Below are 17,230 nucleotides of genomic sequence, written 5' to 3'. Positions count from 1 at the left end.
GAATAATAACAGTACCCACCTCACAAGCTTGATCTGAGAATTCAGTATACACGTACGTGTGTGTGTGTGTGTGTGTGTGTGTGTGTGTGTGTGTGTGTGTATAACCATGTCTGAAACTGGTCTAAATGACTATCAGCTACTACAACAGTTAACTTTTTAAAAATTTATGTTATCTATAACTTGCATGGCAAATAATATGTATGGCTATTACATATACATCATATATATGTGGAGTGCAAAGCATGTAACAGGCACTACACAAGCATTCAGTGTCTGTCTCTAAGATACACATGACCATCTTTATTCCTTCTCAAAAGACGTGTAAGTTGTGTATCTCTTCTTTGATATGCCTAAAACCAAAAGTGTTCCGGCTTTGTGATGGGGAGTAGGGGAGCACAGATTTCAGAAAGTTTCTCATACTTACTGGGGTGACTTGGAAATAAGAACACCACTCAGGTGAAAGCACTTGTGTTTCCTACACACCTTTCACATCCCCTCATGACAGACACTATTGTTCCTGTGGTTGCCTTGTTGACAGTAACCCACGTCATGAGGTGAGGTGCGGGACCTTCCACATGTGGCCTCACCGTGTTAGCCCTCAAAACGTCCAGGACTTCTGAGCATTTCAGATTTGGGGTGCTCAACCTCTGTTGCTGTACTACAGACGCATTTTCTGGAGTCAGTTCTGCTGTGGGAACGGAGCAGTCTAACCATTCTTACCAAATAACCTGCTATTTCTGTACCAAGCAGCCAAGGGATCTCAATTCAAATGAGATCTAGAGGGAAAAGAGTTAACAACACACTAACATCTCATTCAGGAAGTGTTTCGGGAGCATCAGTTGCAGCTAGCACCACAGAAGGCACTAGAAAGAGACCGTCCCATTCCTTCCAGAACTTAATCAAGTGAATTATTTGACTTTCATTATGATTTGCATGGCAAACCAGAAAGCTAACATAGAAGGAACTCCAGAATGAACAAAGAAGAAAAGTCAGGGCCAGCTGAGGGAGAGTTTCACAGGGTCGGTGCATGTGGAAGGCGGAAGCGGAGCCTCGTGGCAGGTAGCAGACAGGGACGAGAGCAGAACTGCCTCTTTAAGCAGCGAAGGGCGATGACCTGAAGATGTCTGTGCCAGTGTTCCAGCTCCTCCAAGCCTGAACAATCCACGATGCCCCAGGGACAAAAAGGAGAGGACACGAGGGAACATAAACCATGATGGCTGGTTTTCAGCATGGCCACTGGGGCAGGAGCAGCCAGTGGCTGAGCCAAGGGGCTTCACCCTGTAGAGGCCTAACCTAGGGAGACGTCAGGCAGTTCACGGAGTCTCAGGGCAATTCCGACTGGAGACACTTGCAGCTGATGCTGCAGGGAGATGGTTTGGAGGCAAGCGGTGGGGGTTAGCGCAATTCCCAAGGCGTCCTGAAGCTCAGGGTCGAGCCACACATCTCCTGTAGTTAGTGAGCACCTTTCCCTAGACTTGAAACTAAAGGAAGATTTTCCCTGCAGATACCAGAGTTGAAAGGCTCCAGACCCTAAATTCCAAACCCCAAACGCGTAGACGCTTCTCTGCAGAATCAGGGTTAAGTAGAAACAGCTGGGTTTGATCTCAGGCACTCTGTTAACACGCACTTGACTATTCCAAACAGCAGTTTAACGTGATACATCATGAAATCCACCTCCGACCAACCATCTTTTGAATCCTGTCCATAAACTTTCCAAAGTCCTTGTCTTATGAAGCTCAGGAGTTGGAATGCAACTGCTTTGTTCACTAGGACTGCTGACACAAACCCCAGGCTGGCTCCTCAGGACCAACGGGCAGTGAATGGCAGCGCCACCTTCTGAATAAAGAAGATAGGAGCCAACCAAGCCTCCACAGGAAGTTTAGCTTGGGACCGGTACTGGAGAAGAAAGAGGGAATTGCGGGGCGTTCAGCAAATCAAGAAATCCAGGGCTGATGCGCCACACAGCTGGCTATCCAGAAGTGCGTTTAGACCACGTGAGCTCTCTTGGGCTTCAAACTAATTCTACCTGTAGGCCAAGGTCATTGCTAAGTAAGCTGTGACAGAAACCTCCTCAGCCAGCACAGCTAACGATGCCTCCTATAGCACAGGGTACGGGAAGCAGCCATCTAAACTGCTCCTTCTGGATGAGATTTATTCTCTTCAAAAGAAAATACAGTTGTACCGGTTGGCTGTACTTGGTTGCTAGTGCAGTTCATAAAAATGTTAAGACTGAATTGAAATTCTTAATGTTCGATAGAACAAAAACAATGTTAGAACAAAACAGACCTTGGGTACAGCTTCTGCCTTACCCAAAAGTGCCACCTGCACTGTTAATAATGACAAGTGTTTTGATTCATCTGTTACTGAGCTGCAAGAAGGTCTAAATGAATACCCCAAGGTTCTGATCTCAGGAGAGGAAAGAAAAAAAAAAGTTGGCAAAAAATTTGCAAAACAAACAATTAGGAATCCACGTGCGAAATTAACTCTACTTGTGGAAATTGATGAAAGAGTAGCAGCCAGCAACAATCAGGAAAGTTTCTTTTAATACTTAACAATCAAATAAAGAAGTCTGAGCCTTACTCCATTAGACCAGTCAGGAGTCTGGAAGGACAATGCTGAGTTCCTCCCTGGCACACCTACACACGGCCTGAGCCTGCCTGCCTGTTTAGAGGAATCTGGGGCAAGGACAGACAGGCAGCCTCACTGACAGGCACTGCAGGGTCCACAGCAGTCGCTCAATCCGCGGAATTCAATAGTGGCATTCACCAGCTGTTTTTACTTCAACTACAACATCCAGGAGACAGAGACGCCATGCTTGAAACAGGGTGGGTTACTTTGGCTCACCTTTCACAGGGTTGGCGGCCATGCTCAGCAGCCCGAGCGCTTCCAGGCATCTGAGGAGCCTGGAGGGTGGTAAGTGATGACTGGGAGAAGCAGCCGGTGGAGTGGCAACAGCTGAGCAAACCTGGCTTGTAGACCCAGCTACCCGCCAACGGGAGGTCTCTCAGCAGACCCAAGTCCTAGATGCATAATTATATCAAATCTCCACCTTAACCCCACATCCATTAACATCAGACTGGAAGAGGGAGGAACACAGGAGCGCTGGAGGAGGGGGTTACAACAACACAACAGGGAGCTATTTCCTGAGGCAACCTGCTCTAAAAACCACTCAAACCTGTGGGCATGAGAACAAAAGCAGGATGGTTCACGTGGGTTTTAGTACGTCTTCATTCACTGCAAAGGTAGTGACACTGAAACCATCCCGCGGATCAGACCAAGATCACTCACTAGCGCACGCCTACCCATGGCATTGCACCCACCCATTGCACCTCAATTATAGTAAGTTTTAAGTTGGCGACCACACAGGGAACAATATGCCACGAACAGCGTAAAACAAGATAGCTCTTCCTACTAGCGTCATCACACTGACAAGGCCAACATTCCAATCACACATAAAGAACCCTCCATCCGAGGAAGCGGAGATCAATTCTCAGGTTAGGATGCTAGGACAAACCCTGCTGGAAAACAGCTGAAAGCCTTGCTGTCGGGGCTTGGCCTCACTGAGCGATGTGCAGTGGACAACTGTTAAGGACAGGTGAGTTCAAGACGCTAGGACTTAACAGACTGAAAAAAGAAGACCTGAAAACAACCTCTTCAAGGTAGGCAAGCAAGCAGGGCTGTGTGAGGAGCGCAAACTCACCCTGCAGCGCCGTGGCAGGAAACTCCTATGAGAAGAACGCAGTCTAGCTGTGCACGCAGGACGGCAGGGACGGATGGGCCAACTGCACTGCAGTCTTATACAGAGGTCTGGGGGCCCCTCACAGGGACTGCGGCATCACGGGTAGGCGCTGGTGTGGTGCCCAGCTCCATAAGGAGCTGTCTTCCGTTCTCCTGAGGTGCCACTTCCGGGATACTCCACTTCCGGAGCTCCCCTTCCGGTCATGCTCCCAGGTAATGGCCCTGGAGAAGCAGTGGAAGAAGGCCTCGTGGCTTCGCCCCTCGCCACGCCTCTGGGAGACCCGTAACAAGCTACTGGCCATCTGGGGGCTGAACCAGCCCATGGTGGATCTCTCTCCGTGACTATGTTTTCGAAATCAGTTTTTAAAAGGATGGGACAGTGTGCCTGCTCCAGGTGTTCTACGCTTGAGGAAGTGACCTCCTCAGGTGAACTTGAAGTCAACAGGAAAGGCGAACTGTGTGGACGCTGTCTCTAAGCCTGCTGGTGCGGGACATGCTCTACAGGTCGCACGGTCACTCCTGTTGCTGAGCACCTGCCGCTTTTCCTCCCCGCGAGTGGACAGAAGCAGGAATTAGAAACAGCTCCATTTCCAGAAAAGTTGGGAGGCCCGCCGGCAGCCCCGGCCCCGCGCCCCGGCCCCGCGCCCCGGCCCCGCGCCCCGGCCCCGCGCCCCGGCCCCGCGCCCCGGCCCCGCGCCCCGGCCCCGCGCCCCGGCCCCGCGCCGCCGCCGCCAGGTCCCGCAGGGCCGCGAGCGCGCGCGGGGCGGAGGGGGCGTTCCCGGCGCGCTCCCCGCCCCTCCGCACTCCATGCCGGCTCCCTCGCTCCCGCTGGCCTCGGCTCGCGCGCGCCGCGGGACAGTCGGCGCCAGCCTCGCCGCCGCTGCGTGGCTTGCGCTCCGGGCTCCCCGTCTCGGTCTGCGGCTGCCGCTCCCAGCATGGGGCCACGGCGGGGCCCCTGAGAGTTGCTGGCAGGTCGCCGGCGCGCCCTCGGGCCAGCGTCCCCGCGGGCGGGCTATGACCTAGGGCGCTCGGGGACCCCCGGCCTCGAGGTAGCGGAGAGGGAGAGGCGACGGCGAACCGGACGATGAGTTTCCGCAAGGAGGACGGCGTGAGCAGCCTGTGCCAGAAGGCGCTGCACATCGTCACCGAGCTGTGCTTCGCGGGCCAGGTGGAGTGGGAGAAGTGCTCCGGAATCTTCCCCCCGGACCGTCGCACCCCGGGCGGTGGCAGCACAGGTAACGGGGTGGCTCCGCGGGCGCTCAGCCCCGAGCGGGGTCCTGGGCGCTCTGGAAGCGTTGCGCCTTCTTCCTGCTCGGCTGCCGGTGATTTGGAGCGCTGGGGTGGGGTGCGCTTCCTCCCTTCTTTGGGCCCCGCCAGCCCCGCGCCCGTCTTCCCCGCGGTGTCCCACGGCTCGCGCGTCTGGCTCCGGGAGAGCCCGGGTCGCGGGCCGGCGGGACCCGAGCTGCCCTCGCCTTCGTTCGTCCGCGGGACCGGCGCAGACCCATGCGTGGACGTCCCAAGTCCCCTGCACTTGGGGGTGACCCCGAGAGTGGGCACCTTCCACGCTAGGTCGCCCTTTGGCCGCAACCAGTGGAGTTGAGTTTCCTGTGCGCTTTTACGCGGGTGGTTCCCCGGGGCAGAGATGAAAGACCGAACATCGGGATATCTGAGGCCACTCTGGTTCCTAGACACACGGGAGGAAGTGGAGGTGCGGAAAGGGGTTAGCCAGCAAGCCTTTGGGATCCCTCCCGGCGCCTTCGGGAAACTTGGAAGAAAATGGAGTGGAGGTGTGGGAGGGCCTGGGCAGTCAGGTAGCTGGACCGGCGCAGTCCCGGGGAGGGGGGTCCTGCTGGCTCGGGAGCTGGAGGCCGAATCCAAGGCACTGCCCAGTGGGGGGGGGGGGGGAGGCTTTCGCACGCGCTAGGCACAGTCACTTGTTGCGCTGGGAGCAGACGCTGGAGTCAGGGTTTTCGGCTCCGCTTGGATTGCACTGGGCGCCCCGCGGGGCTCTCTGTAGGGTGGCCGTGAGATTTCGGGGCTGGAGGTCGCCAGGGCAACGCCACGAGTGGAAGCCGAGCGCTGGGGAAGGCGCCAGGGCGGGCGCGCTCGGCGCGTCCACAGCACCGGGCACAGGTGGTGGTGAACGGGGTTTGCTAGCGTTAATCACACGGGGCCTGAGCCGGGTTTTTCGTATTCTCCGCGCGGTGACAGTTTAGAGGGGCTTCATTCTATGTCAGGCTGCCCTGTGGTCTTGCAGCCGACCGGACCCCGGAGTCCAGTAACGCAGCTTAGCTGCGGTCCCAGGGCTGCGCATTTAACGTTTTGTGACCACGTTCACAGCTCTTTGCTCCCAAGCGCAGGAGTTGTTGAATTGCTTTGAGGTGCTGGGGCCAGGTGTAGTGGCTAAGCAGGAGAAGCGTCGTGGTCTTAAAGCCCGTTGGGTGAGGCTGGACAGGCGCCTCAGCGATGTCCCCCGGGGACCCCGTGCTGAAGCTGGAGATGAGAAGGTTGCAGTTTAAACACCTGTGTTGAGGTCGTTTCTCCAGTTCTTCCCGCCTCCTGTCGTGAGAAAATTTCAAATAATGGGTTTTTGGTTGGACCCTGATTGGCAGGTAATGAAGAAATTTTGTGGATATTGGAAACTAAATAGGGCACTAGCATCCAGATGCATCTAACCTCCAGTCTGTGGCCTTTCCTAAACCTTCCAGCAGTTGTCCTGCTCAGCCCCTGGGGTTGTCCCCTGAGAGTGGGGAATAGACGAGAGCTGGGTGAGATCTTGGACTCATTGTCTGCAGAGAAGTGTACAGACTGGAATGCCATCACTAGGGGAGATCACGTCTGCATAGTATATGAGACAGAAAAGTGGACCGAGTTGCAGATCTCGGCAACAGAGAGAAGTGACATGCTTGAGTCCGCAGAGATTCCCTTAGTGTTGCTAGGGACTGTGGAGTGGATGCAGAGGCTGTGTGCCGGATTCGTGGCTGACTACACTGGCTCTCACATGGCTCGTGACTGTGTTGCCAGTTGTCCCCGCGTGCCCTCGTTACAAGCCTGCCTGCAGTCCTCCTAGTTGTTGAATGAAGAGCCTCTGGGCGCGTTGGGCATCAGCCACGTAGAATGGTTCAATGAACTTCTTGAGTGAACCAACCCAGGCCGGATGCTGTCAGTTTTCCTGACATTGCAGTGGCAAGTGCCAGCCTCAGAACTGGATCTTCTCCCCCCACACCACCCCGAGGGTTGAAGAGACATTCACTTACCGTCATTGTGACTTGCCTGAGTTTCTGTTCTGAGTATTATCCTGTTGTTTTTGAATCAGGTTGACCAATCTCCTCTTTCAGTACAATTTTGTGACTGCAATTGAGAACATAATTCACTTTTGAAATAGTGTATTTAAGCCACTGTGTGCGTTGGTATTGCAAAGTAGAGTATACTAGAAATCCGTGTTGTGCATTGTTTGGAAAATCACTTCTATTCTTCCTTTTCCCAAAATAGCTGTTAACCCCTAAATTCGCTATAACGCACAGTAAGTTTTAATACTATAATGCTTCAACAAAGCCACCACAGTATATTGGTCTCAGTATTATTTCGCTGGTCCTCAGTGTGACTAATTGAATATGCATAACAGTTTTGGACTGAATTCAGGTTCATTTCTGTTTTTTTTTTTAATTGCTGAAATGCTTCAAGGTCTCTGACAAGGTTAAACAGACCTTAGCAGTAGTGACTAGTCAGTTAAATTTACAGGTATTTCAACTCCTGCCATAGTTACATAACCTTTATAATAACAAATATTGCAATCTGTGAGTTCACAAGATTTGCATTTTCAAACACCTTTATCTAAAAATTCTAGTATAAAATTTGGAAGGGCACTTTTAAAAAAAGATTTATTTTTTAAATTGGAAAGGCATATATACAGAGAGGAGGAGAGATAAAAATCTTCCATTCATTGATTCAACGGCCTGAGCTGAGCCAAACCAAAGCCAGGAGCCTTTTCCACGGGATCCCAAGGCTTTGTGCCGTCCTCGACTGCTTTCCCAGGCCACAAGCAGGGAGCTGGATGGGAAGTGGAACTGCCAGGATTAGAACTGGCGCCCATAGGGGATCCTGACACGTTCAAGGTGAGGACTTTAGCAGCTACGGCGTTGCACTAGGCCTTGGACAGGCACTTTTAAATTTGGACAGTTTCTTAGTGGTAGCAAATATATAGCAAACAATTTGATTCAATTGCTTGCCCAATAAGAAAAGGTAGTACTTAAGGTAGTATAAAATAAAATTGCAAGATCATGATTTTCTTCTCAGTTAAATGGTGTTTTGAGTCAATGCTAAGGGCTTAAAGTTCCTAAGGGGCTTCAGAAGTTTCTTTCCAGACATAAAGCAAATACCACCCAGTTATTTGTGTTACCATGTGTGTGCAGTCATAACTTTTAGATTATACACATTCTGATGACAAATCATTATAACTTAGTAACCTGAAAGTTCATGAATTCCATTGGAGTAAAGAATACAGGAAACTGAGCCATAGGAGCTCAGAGTTTGAAGAAGGGTGTATTCCCCTGGCATAGTCTCAGCTTTAAGGAGTGGCCTCCTGCTGTGTCTGGCCTCACTGCCCGAGTTCACCGAGTATGACTTGCTATCATTTGCTCCTAGGGGCATGCATAGTCATCTCCAAAGTTCACATGGGGCTCAGGACCAACTGATTTTTCTTTTCTTTGTTCAAGATAACACTTTAAAGTAATGGTAGCTTGTTGGTTGATGGGACAGCTTGGTTTTTGATTTTTCTGGTGAGAAGATAAAATCTGTGCTTCTTTGTATGTGCTGCTTTTAACCAGAAAGTATACAGCTAGCCATTTCCTTCAGATCACTTTTTAACATTTCATCATTTTAACTTTGACGAAAGAAAGTATGCATTTTGCGGTGACCCATCTGTATTTACATATTTTTTTTGATCCAAGATTCTGGCAAAAGACAAATGTTGCATAAATGTGTAATGGGATTTCAAGTGTGAGTTGACATAATCTGTATGTAAGGTGTATGGAAAGTATGATTGCCTTTTTCCTGACCTGTGTTTCATTCCACCTGTGATGTGCACAGCAATTCTATTGAATGTAATTTCCTGGAAAGACATTTGCTTACCATTTGACTCTAAGTACTTAGAAAAATCTAACCTGTATTGGAGGTCCACTAAATATTTGTTGACTGAATAAGTATAGAAATAAATCCTCAAGTTTATCTCCTGGAACCTCCAACTTCATTCTGTATAAAAATAGTGAGTATTACTTAATAACCTTATGGGAGGAAGGTCTTGGGAAAGTTGATGGAAAAGTGAAATTACAAGGTAAGCTTAATTAGTATCCCCCTGCAAAGTACAAAGGATGTTTTTAAATGCTTCACATTTCCATGAGCTTTTTAAAGACCCTAATACATCTGTAGATTGTGTCTCCAGTGGTGAGTACAGCGTGCTGTATAGACCAACACACAAAGGACCTGGTTTAAGATCATGAATGGCAGGGCCCACCATGGTAGCCTAGTGGCTAAGGTCCTCGCTTTGCACGCGATGCCAGTTCTAATCCAGATTTCCCCGCTTCCCATCCAGCCCCCTGCATGTGGCCTGGGAAAGCAGTTTAGGACAGCCCGAAGCCTTAGGACCATGCATCCACAAGGGAGACCCAGAGGAAGTTCCTGACTCCTGGCTTCTGATAGGGGCAGCTCTGTCATTGTGGCTGGTTGGGGCATGAATCAGCAGATCGAAGGTCTTCCTCTCTGTCTCACCTCCTCTCTGTATCTTAAACAAATGAAAATAAATAAATCTTAAACAAATGAACAAAGCCACGGAGGCTCATGACAGGGAAGCTTTTAAGCGTTAATGCCATCTGCTATCGCTACCAGCAGATTGAAAGATGTCAGTCAAGTGTCTCAGCAAAATCCCAAGTTGTTCCTTTCATTTGGTGTTATCCAAAGAACACGGTTTTTTTCTTACATGAGCATATGCATGCATATAAATATGTGTCCACAGTGTTTATTTACTCACATTTTTGGCGAAATTAACAGATGCCAACAGTAAAATCATGTAGTATAGTTTGATATGTGCAGCCCTGACCTCATGATCCCAGACACAACTTCTTTTACATAGTGCATAAATCACCTACAATGAGAAGGGACAGTAAATCACCAGTTAGATTGTTTGACTTGTATTTTCTTACCGTAATGTGCCTCCTAAGTCATTGACAACCCATACTATTAGAATTTGGTAATGTGAAGTGTTGGACAGCCACTTATGAGCCAGTAACTCAAAGATCCCAACACATAGTTAGTGTGACTGTGTCAGAGGAACACGACCTCCTGATGGCAAGTGCTGCTGCTGAGGGCAGTGAAATACGGCTACTTGTTTCTTGCTGGAGCAAGGCTGGTGTCCCTTGATGGTGGAGTGCACGACACTGCCCAAGCTTAGATGTGTGGACCCTAACTGAAGGGGCGACTTCTTGGTGTTATCTAGAACGGTGGTTTTCTTTCTCTTCCCAGTGCCTCCTGTATCCTAAGTAGCTCTGAAGTTGTAAGAACTGACACTTACATGGCTAGGGACTGCTGGGGAAGAACATGAAAGACACTGTTCACATACATGTATGTGTGGGATTGTACCGTGACGGCTGTGGATCCAGACACGTGGGACTGTCCTCGGGTGAAGGAGGAAAGGACTGCTGTTCATAGCATGTTTTCCTTTCGGCTGACCTTGAAGTGCTGTGATCTGTTGTCCAGTGTGTAAATCCCATCGTTAAAAACTGAACGTTGTGGTCACCTTTTCAAAGCATGTAAGTGTCAACTAGTTCACGTTGTGGAATTGTTTTCAACAGTAAGGACTATTGTTCTCAGTCTTCACTGTTGCAGTACTTGCAGATTTATGGAGAGAGCATCCTGAGGCTTGTTCGCGTTTCTGCGACGTTGTGGGTCACTGCTTCTGCAGGTGGCTTTACAGTGTACTTGCAACAGGTGTTTACTGCGCGCTCACAAATGGAAGTCTGTGTGTGTGGTTGTTTGAATGTAAATGTTTTATGTTTGCTCATTTGTGAGTGTATGTAAACATTTTTAATCATTTTGAATATTTGAATTTCATATTGGGTACCACATTTGATTGCAAATCACCACTGTTTATAAGCTGAGCCTTTGCCTTATGCGGGACAGCTTCTCAATGCAAGGATAAGTGTGCTATATTTGGCACAAGTTTTTATAGATAAAGATCTCTTCAAAACTTAGATATTTTTTTCAAACTGTAGATTATTTTTCTTGAGAAGCATAAAAAGGAAACCAAGGAAGAAGGCAATGGGTGAACAGTCTCACCGCTGGCGTTGGAGCCTGGCTCTCCCTCATGCATTGTTTGGGCTCAGAATCAACGGTGCCTTTGACTTGCCTCTGGGATCAGGTGCTGCGCTCCCATGGTTGTTAGTGATGACTCTCATGAAAGGTGTCAGTGCTGTGCTTCAAAACTCCCTACGGGGTGTGTATCAGCATCAGCAAGTCCGCCAGACCTGACACCTTCCCCACCTGTGTGCCAGCAGGGCTAAGCGTAGTTGGCACTGTCGGCTGTGGTGTTCTCTTCAGGCCCCTTAGGCTGCTCTGTGAGCTTTGGTGTTGGCACTTTGCTGCACATGGATGGCCAGCAAGGGGGATTGAGTAACAAGCCATATGGGTCAGATTTCAGAAAAGAGTAACTTTCTAAAATATGCATTCGGGAAGCACAGGTATTTGGATTAATGGCACACCACCAGTTGAGTCGCCTCTGTCCTGTTGTGGCACACAGAGCTCAGGGCCTTTACTCTAGCTTCCTGCTAACACAGACCTTGGAAAGAACTGGTGATGGCTCAAGTGATTTAATTTCTGCCAGTTTCTGTGGGAACCTAGGCTGGCTTCCTGGCTCTTGTTTCTTCTCAGCCTGGCTGTGGCCAGTGTAGGTATCTGGGGAGTCAGCCGACAGATGGGAAATGTGGTTTGTGGATTTGCAAATAGAACTACTAGCTTTTTCTCAGTATTCATTCCCCCTTCTTCGTGGCAATACATTTTTTTTTTTTTAGTTTTAGCTAGGAATGTTGGCAGCACAAAAGAAAATTTAAAGAAAATGGCAATATTTCTATTTTTTAAAATCTCCCACATTGGCATTTGTTACTTTAAGAACCTTTCTTGCCAAAGCAAATATAAGTAACAACTTAGCAGCTGAATATTCACATTGACAGTTTCATTTTGAACCATTACCCAAGCTGGGAAAAAAGTTGCATTAACCAGCAAATGACGTTGAAAAGCATGTTCCTTGCTGTGAAATAGTAAACTGAAATTGCCAGTGAGTGTCAGCTGCAGGATTCTCATTTTCATCGACCTTGGCATGAACTACTCTTATATATTTTCAAGTGAGTTGGTTGCATAGTTATTTTAAAAACGATGCACTGTATTGGGCAACAAACAGAAAACATGTCTGAGAATTAAATTCTACTTTAGCGCCCGGCGGCATGGCCTAGTGGTTAAAGTTCTTGCCCTGAACGCGCCCAGATCCCATATGAGCGCTGGTTCTAATCCCTGTGGCTCCACTTCCCATCCAGCTCCCTGATTGTGGTCTGGGAAAATAGTCAAGGATGGCCCAAAGCCTTGCGATCCTGCACCCACGTGGGAGACCTGGAGGAAGCTCCTGGCTCCTGGCTCCAGATTGGCACAGCACTGGCTGTTGCGGCCACTTGGGGAGTGAATCATCGGACGGAAGATCTTCCTCTATATCTGCCTTTCCAATAAAAAAAATAATAATAAAAATAAATCTTTAAAAAAAAAAAAGTAGAGCAGCCAAAACATGAATTGGGACCTTCATGGAATGTTGAGACTGCCAGAAACAGCTTTGTTTGCTACACCGCAACGCTGCCCTGGTCAGATTGTTGTTGCTTTGTTTTTATGTAATATTCTTTTCTTGGATCCCATTCAGGATCCCAGGCAGGATTGCCGTAATTGCCTCTGTAGACACTGGCTGTGAACATTTCACAAACTTTGTTTCTCAGAGTTTAATAGCATTGAAGATCAGTTTGGATGTTCTTTAAATATCCTCCCACAGAGTGTTTCTGACGCTTTCTTGTGATGAGTCTCAGGTTACGGGTTTGTGAGGTGGGGCAGAAGACCACAGTGCAGTACTTCATACCATCTTCTCAGGTTTGGGTACCCAATGCCATTCACCACGGTGGCTGTTCACCTCGGTTGTTCCATTGTGAAGTTACCTCTTCTTTTGTGCAGTGCTCTTGGGCAGGAAGTCGCTGTGTCCTGTGGGCAGGTGTGCTTAGAAAGGTGCAGTTAGGCTCCTCATCCTGAGGGTGCAGAACCTACCAGAGTGGAGTATCTGCCCGCATTGTCTGGACCCTTCTGCAAGAGAGATTTGTTACTGCCTGCCACGTACATGTTTGCTCAACCATATCAACTTTGTAACCTCAGCCCTTTGAATGATTTTGTGAGTAAGCATAGTAAAACTGTAAACATTTTCATTTATTTTTAAAGATTATTTTTACTGGAAAGGCAGATTTTTTTTTTTTTTTACAAGAGAAAAAGACAAAACCAGAATGTTCTCCCATCTACTGGTTCACTCCTGAAATGGTCACAACAGCCAGGGCTGAGCTGACCAGAAACTAAGAGCCAGGAGCTTCTTCCAGTGTCCCACCATGGGTCCAGGGTCCCAAGGCTTTGGACGATGCTCCACTACTTTTCTAGGCCGTAAGTAGGGAACTGGATCAAAAGTAGAGTTACTGAGATAGGAATAAGTGTCCTTATGGGATGCCAGTGCTCTGGGTGGAGGATCAGTCTTTTGAGCCACTGTGCCAAACCCATAAAATTTTAATCGTTTTAAAATAAGAATATTAAGGGTATCTAAGTATTAATAGAGTGTGTGTGGCTTGCTGGCAGGCTACAGATAGCAGGTTCACTTCCTGTGGTTGGTAGATGCCACGCCAGAGCCGCGCACTCACTTGGCAGAAGAGCGACAGTGTTTATTCATGAGAGCCCACCCTCCAACATTACCTGGTCATCCTCCCCAGGGACTGTCACCTTAGGGCGAGGATCCCAGCCTGAGAATTGGAGGGGCACATAGATTTTCAGACTTTAACACAGCTTATTAATTAATGAAGGACTCAGGAAATTAGGAACATGCAGAGTTACCCCTCCACAAGCAGTTGAAAATGTCACCGGCAGCACCCATGGTTTGCTTCATGCAATTCTGTTTTTGTCATTGATGACACAGTGATACCAAAGACTTGGTATTCAGCCTCACTAAGAGAGTGAGAGGGCTGTGTCTGTAGGGCGGCACACAGGAGCACTTCCTGTTGAGGCGGTTCCTGGCATCAGGGCACATGGGAGGCTGTGAGCCTTCTCCACGGTGTCGGGAACTCTGCTGTGCTTAGAACTGACAGCCTGTGTCTTGCATTACTCCATACACATTGTCCCGGATTGAAGTTTGGCATGTTGCTCCTGTAAATTTCAAACCATGATTATTTAATCTTCCCTCCCAACAAAGATAACTGAAAAGTGAGTTTTGGGAACTAAATCAGGAACCTAGTAATAATCATACAGAATTGCCTCATCATGTCTGCCCTTTCATGTAGATTTTACTAAGATTTTTTTACATTGGACTTTTTTCCAGACATTTCGGTCAGCCTGTTAGCGGTCGTCGTTGGCTTCTGCGGGCTGGCCCTGCTGGTTGTCTCACTGTTTGTTTTCTGGAAGTTATGCTGGCCATGTTGGAAGAACAAACCCGTCACCCCCAACATTGCTGCCATTCCACAGAGCGTTTCAAGTGCTCCTACTGAAGTATTTGAGGCTGAAGAGAAGAAAGAGGTGAAAGAAAATGGAAAGCCAGCTCTGAAAGCTATGGAACCTGCAATAAAAATCAGTCACACATCCCCTGACATCCCAGCCGAGGTCCAAACCGCTCTGAAAGAGCACCTAATCAAACATGCACGCGTGCAAAGGCAGACCACGGAGCCCACATCTTCATCCCGGTAAGTTGATATGACAGCAGGAATGTGCCTGTGCACCACGTGGTGTGATTACTCAGAGGAAAGCTTGGACAAAGGGGACAGCAGAGGAGAGAGCGAAGGAATGGGAAAGGCGTGAGAAATGTGCGGTCAAACGACAGGGGAGGAGTGATAGATGGAGCAGTGGTCAGGAGAGCTGATTGGGGACCGAGGCGCCCATGGGGAGCGGCCCCTGTACAGGGTCCTGTAACTTTGGGTTACTCTTGACCCTTCCCTTTGAAATGAGCTGTTACCCATACTGTTTCTGTTAAGTTTATTGCAACCACTGAAGGGAAGATGGCCACCCAAAATGTGTAGGATACAGGCACAAAACATCATGCCTCATCAGCAGGTTCAGTTACCGACGATGGAGACAAAGTCCTTCCATTGGCACTGTAGCTGTGCCACTGCTGGAACCCAGACTCTTATACAGGTCAGGTAACTTTCACAAGTGCTTAAATAGCAACAGGCTTCCTTGAAGAAAGACATTTCAACAGCTTGGGGAAATGAGGTGCTGAATGAAACCTAACTTGGCCCAGTGTATTGAAATTCTATTGACTGTGAGGGAAAAGGAGAGTGTGATACGTAGGCCTTTTGTTCAGTCAGGTGGAGTGTCTGTTGTTGAGACAAATGGTGACACGGCAGACCATGGCGACATGGTCCCCAGGAGCAGCAGTGAGCCTACAGGGACGTAGAGGGAAGTCAGGAGTTTTAGAAGACACCTGCTCCCTGAAGCCAGCTGGTTTACTTCTGAATCTTACTTTCCCATTTCTTTAGTATGTGTTCCTGCTTTCTGTCATGACACACTTTGGCAGAGTTCAGAATCTTTCAAATTGAAAAACTGGGTCATGCTTGTTACCAGGATTGAGAGATTATTCAGCACATCTTTTGTATAAATGATAAAAGATGTGTCTACAAGCACATCTGCTTCTTTGTGAAGTACATCTCAGAGTAAGTGGGACTCTGTTGCCTTTGCAGGAACCCAGCACGGAGAGCCTGGCTGCCGGCCGCTCCTCCACATGTGTTGTCCATGCTAATTACATTGGAAATCCAAGCTGTGCCTCAACTTAGGGTTTTGAAAAGACAGTGGCATTTGGGATCATTGTAAATGTTCTTATTTGTGATTTTTACGTAATAAAATCCAAGAAAGGGTCATTTTTTATTTTAACCTGCTGTGGATATTTAGGTACAAAATAAATACCACAATACACTTTGTTGATATTTTGCAAATGGAAACAGGACACATTCCAGATAACTTGTGTTGTTGTAAAGCATGCAGCTGATGTATCTGTGGGGAAAACTGCTTTAGGAGTATCTCATGTGGTCACTTGGTCATCACTGCTACTGTCCCTGAAAACTGTGGCCAGGTAGGATACAGCAGCTTGATTCAGAAGTTTCAGGCTAAGAATGTGCAGTGAATCCATAAGAGATGTTAATGGTAGGAAGATGGATAGTAAGTAGTAAAATAACATGCCACAGCTGAGGGATTGATACAGATTTGCCTCTGATAGAAAGGGAAACAGAGACATGGCAGACACAGCTGAACACGCGCTCAGGGAGGAGCATGCACCGCCGTGCCATCAGCATCTCCATTGCAATGAGAGGTTCATTTCTCACTAGCTTTGATTGGTTAGCATAATTCTTTAAACCATCATACATAGTCTCAAAAAATGGTGAGTGTCCACTTTTAGAAGAAAAGTAAATAATCCTATGAAAATGTATAAAGGGTATTTCTTGGTTTTCTTTAAAAACTGTTTCAGAACATAGCAAAATCTGAAATTATGCCAGGCCACCATAGCAATTGGAAAACAAGATTCAAAGATGTGTAGCCATCTCAGATATCATGAAGCAGCTTGGCAGGGCAATGGAGAAACCTGAGCTGCTGCTTGAAGTCAACTTTGAAGACATGTCCGCCAGAGCTTGAGGTTGCTGGATAATCCCTTCCGTGATAGACGTGCGTTTGCTGTGCACACCTGATTCTTTTCTGAAGTAGGGCACTTGTTTGAACCAAGGCCAAACACAGGGCCTCACACATTGGACTCAGACTTGAAGAGTTTTGTCTTGGTCTATTTAAAAATATGATCTTCAGCACAAATACGAATTGTGCATTGATTGTGCTTTGCTAGTACAGATAATGCTTGGGACAGTTTGGTGCTACTCGTTGTCAGGGCCTTACATCGTTTCCATGCAAGCTCCAACATTCTCTTTGTTGCACTGTGGGTGTGATGAAATGTGAAGGTAAATCCTACTGCCTGTCATGATAGAGACCACAACCTGGCTAAGGGTGTGGCAATGGAAGAGAGGCCGGTAATTGGTCATTTCACTACACATTGGCTTGTGGGCGTGTGGAGGCTCACGCAGGTGACTAAGTGTGTAGGTGAGCTTACTCAGAGGACTGCCCCAGTCGTTTGTCCAAAACCTAGAGGAGCTCCATGGAGCATGGGCTCACGATGGTCAGAAATGTTCCAAAGTAA

General features: G+C 48.1%; 1 protein-coding gene across 1 annotated transcript in view; it reads left to right on the top strand.

Moving 5' to 3' along the window:
- The first annotated feature begins 4,811 nt into the window (after positions 1 to 4,811).
- Positions 4,812 to 17,230, top strand: part of SYT10 (synaptotagmin 10) — a 35,133-nt gene continuing 22,714 nt past the window's right edge. The window contains exons 1-2 of the mRNA XM_040978877.1: positions 4,812 to 4,973; positions 14,384 to 14,741. Of these exons, the coding sequence (XP_040834811.1) occupies positions 4,823 to 4,973; positions 14,384 to 14,741 (509 nt within the window). The 5' untranslated portion in view covers positions 4,812 to 4,822. The remainder of the gene's footprint in view (positions 4,974 to 14,383; positions 14,742 to 17,230) is intronic.

The sequence above is a fragment of the Ochotona curzoniae genome, unplaced genomic scaffold, assembly GCF_017591425.1.
Source record: "Ochotona curzoniae isolate NIBS_2020 unplaced genomic scaffold, NIBS_Ocur_1.0 contig_2927, whole genome shotgun sequence".
NCBI lineage: Eukaryota > Metazoa > Chordata > Mammalia > Lagomorpha > Ochotonidae > Ochotona > Ochotona curzoniae.
This window is presented reverse-complemented; position numbering and strand designations above follow the sequence as displayed.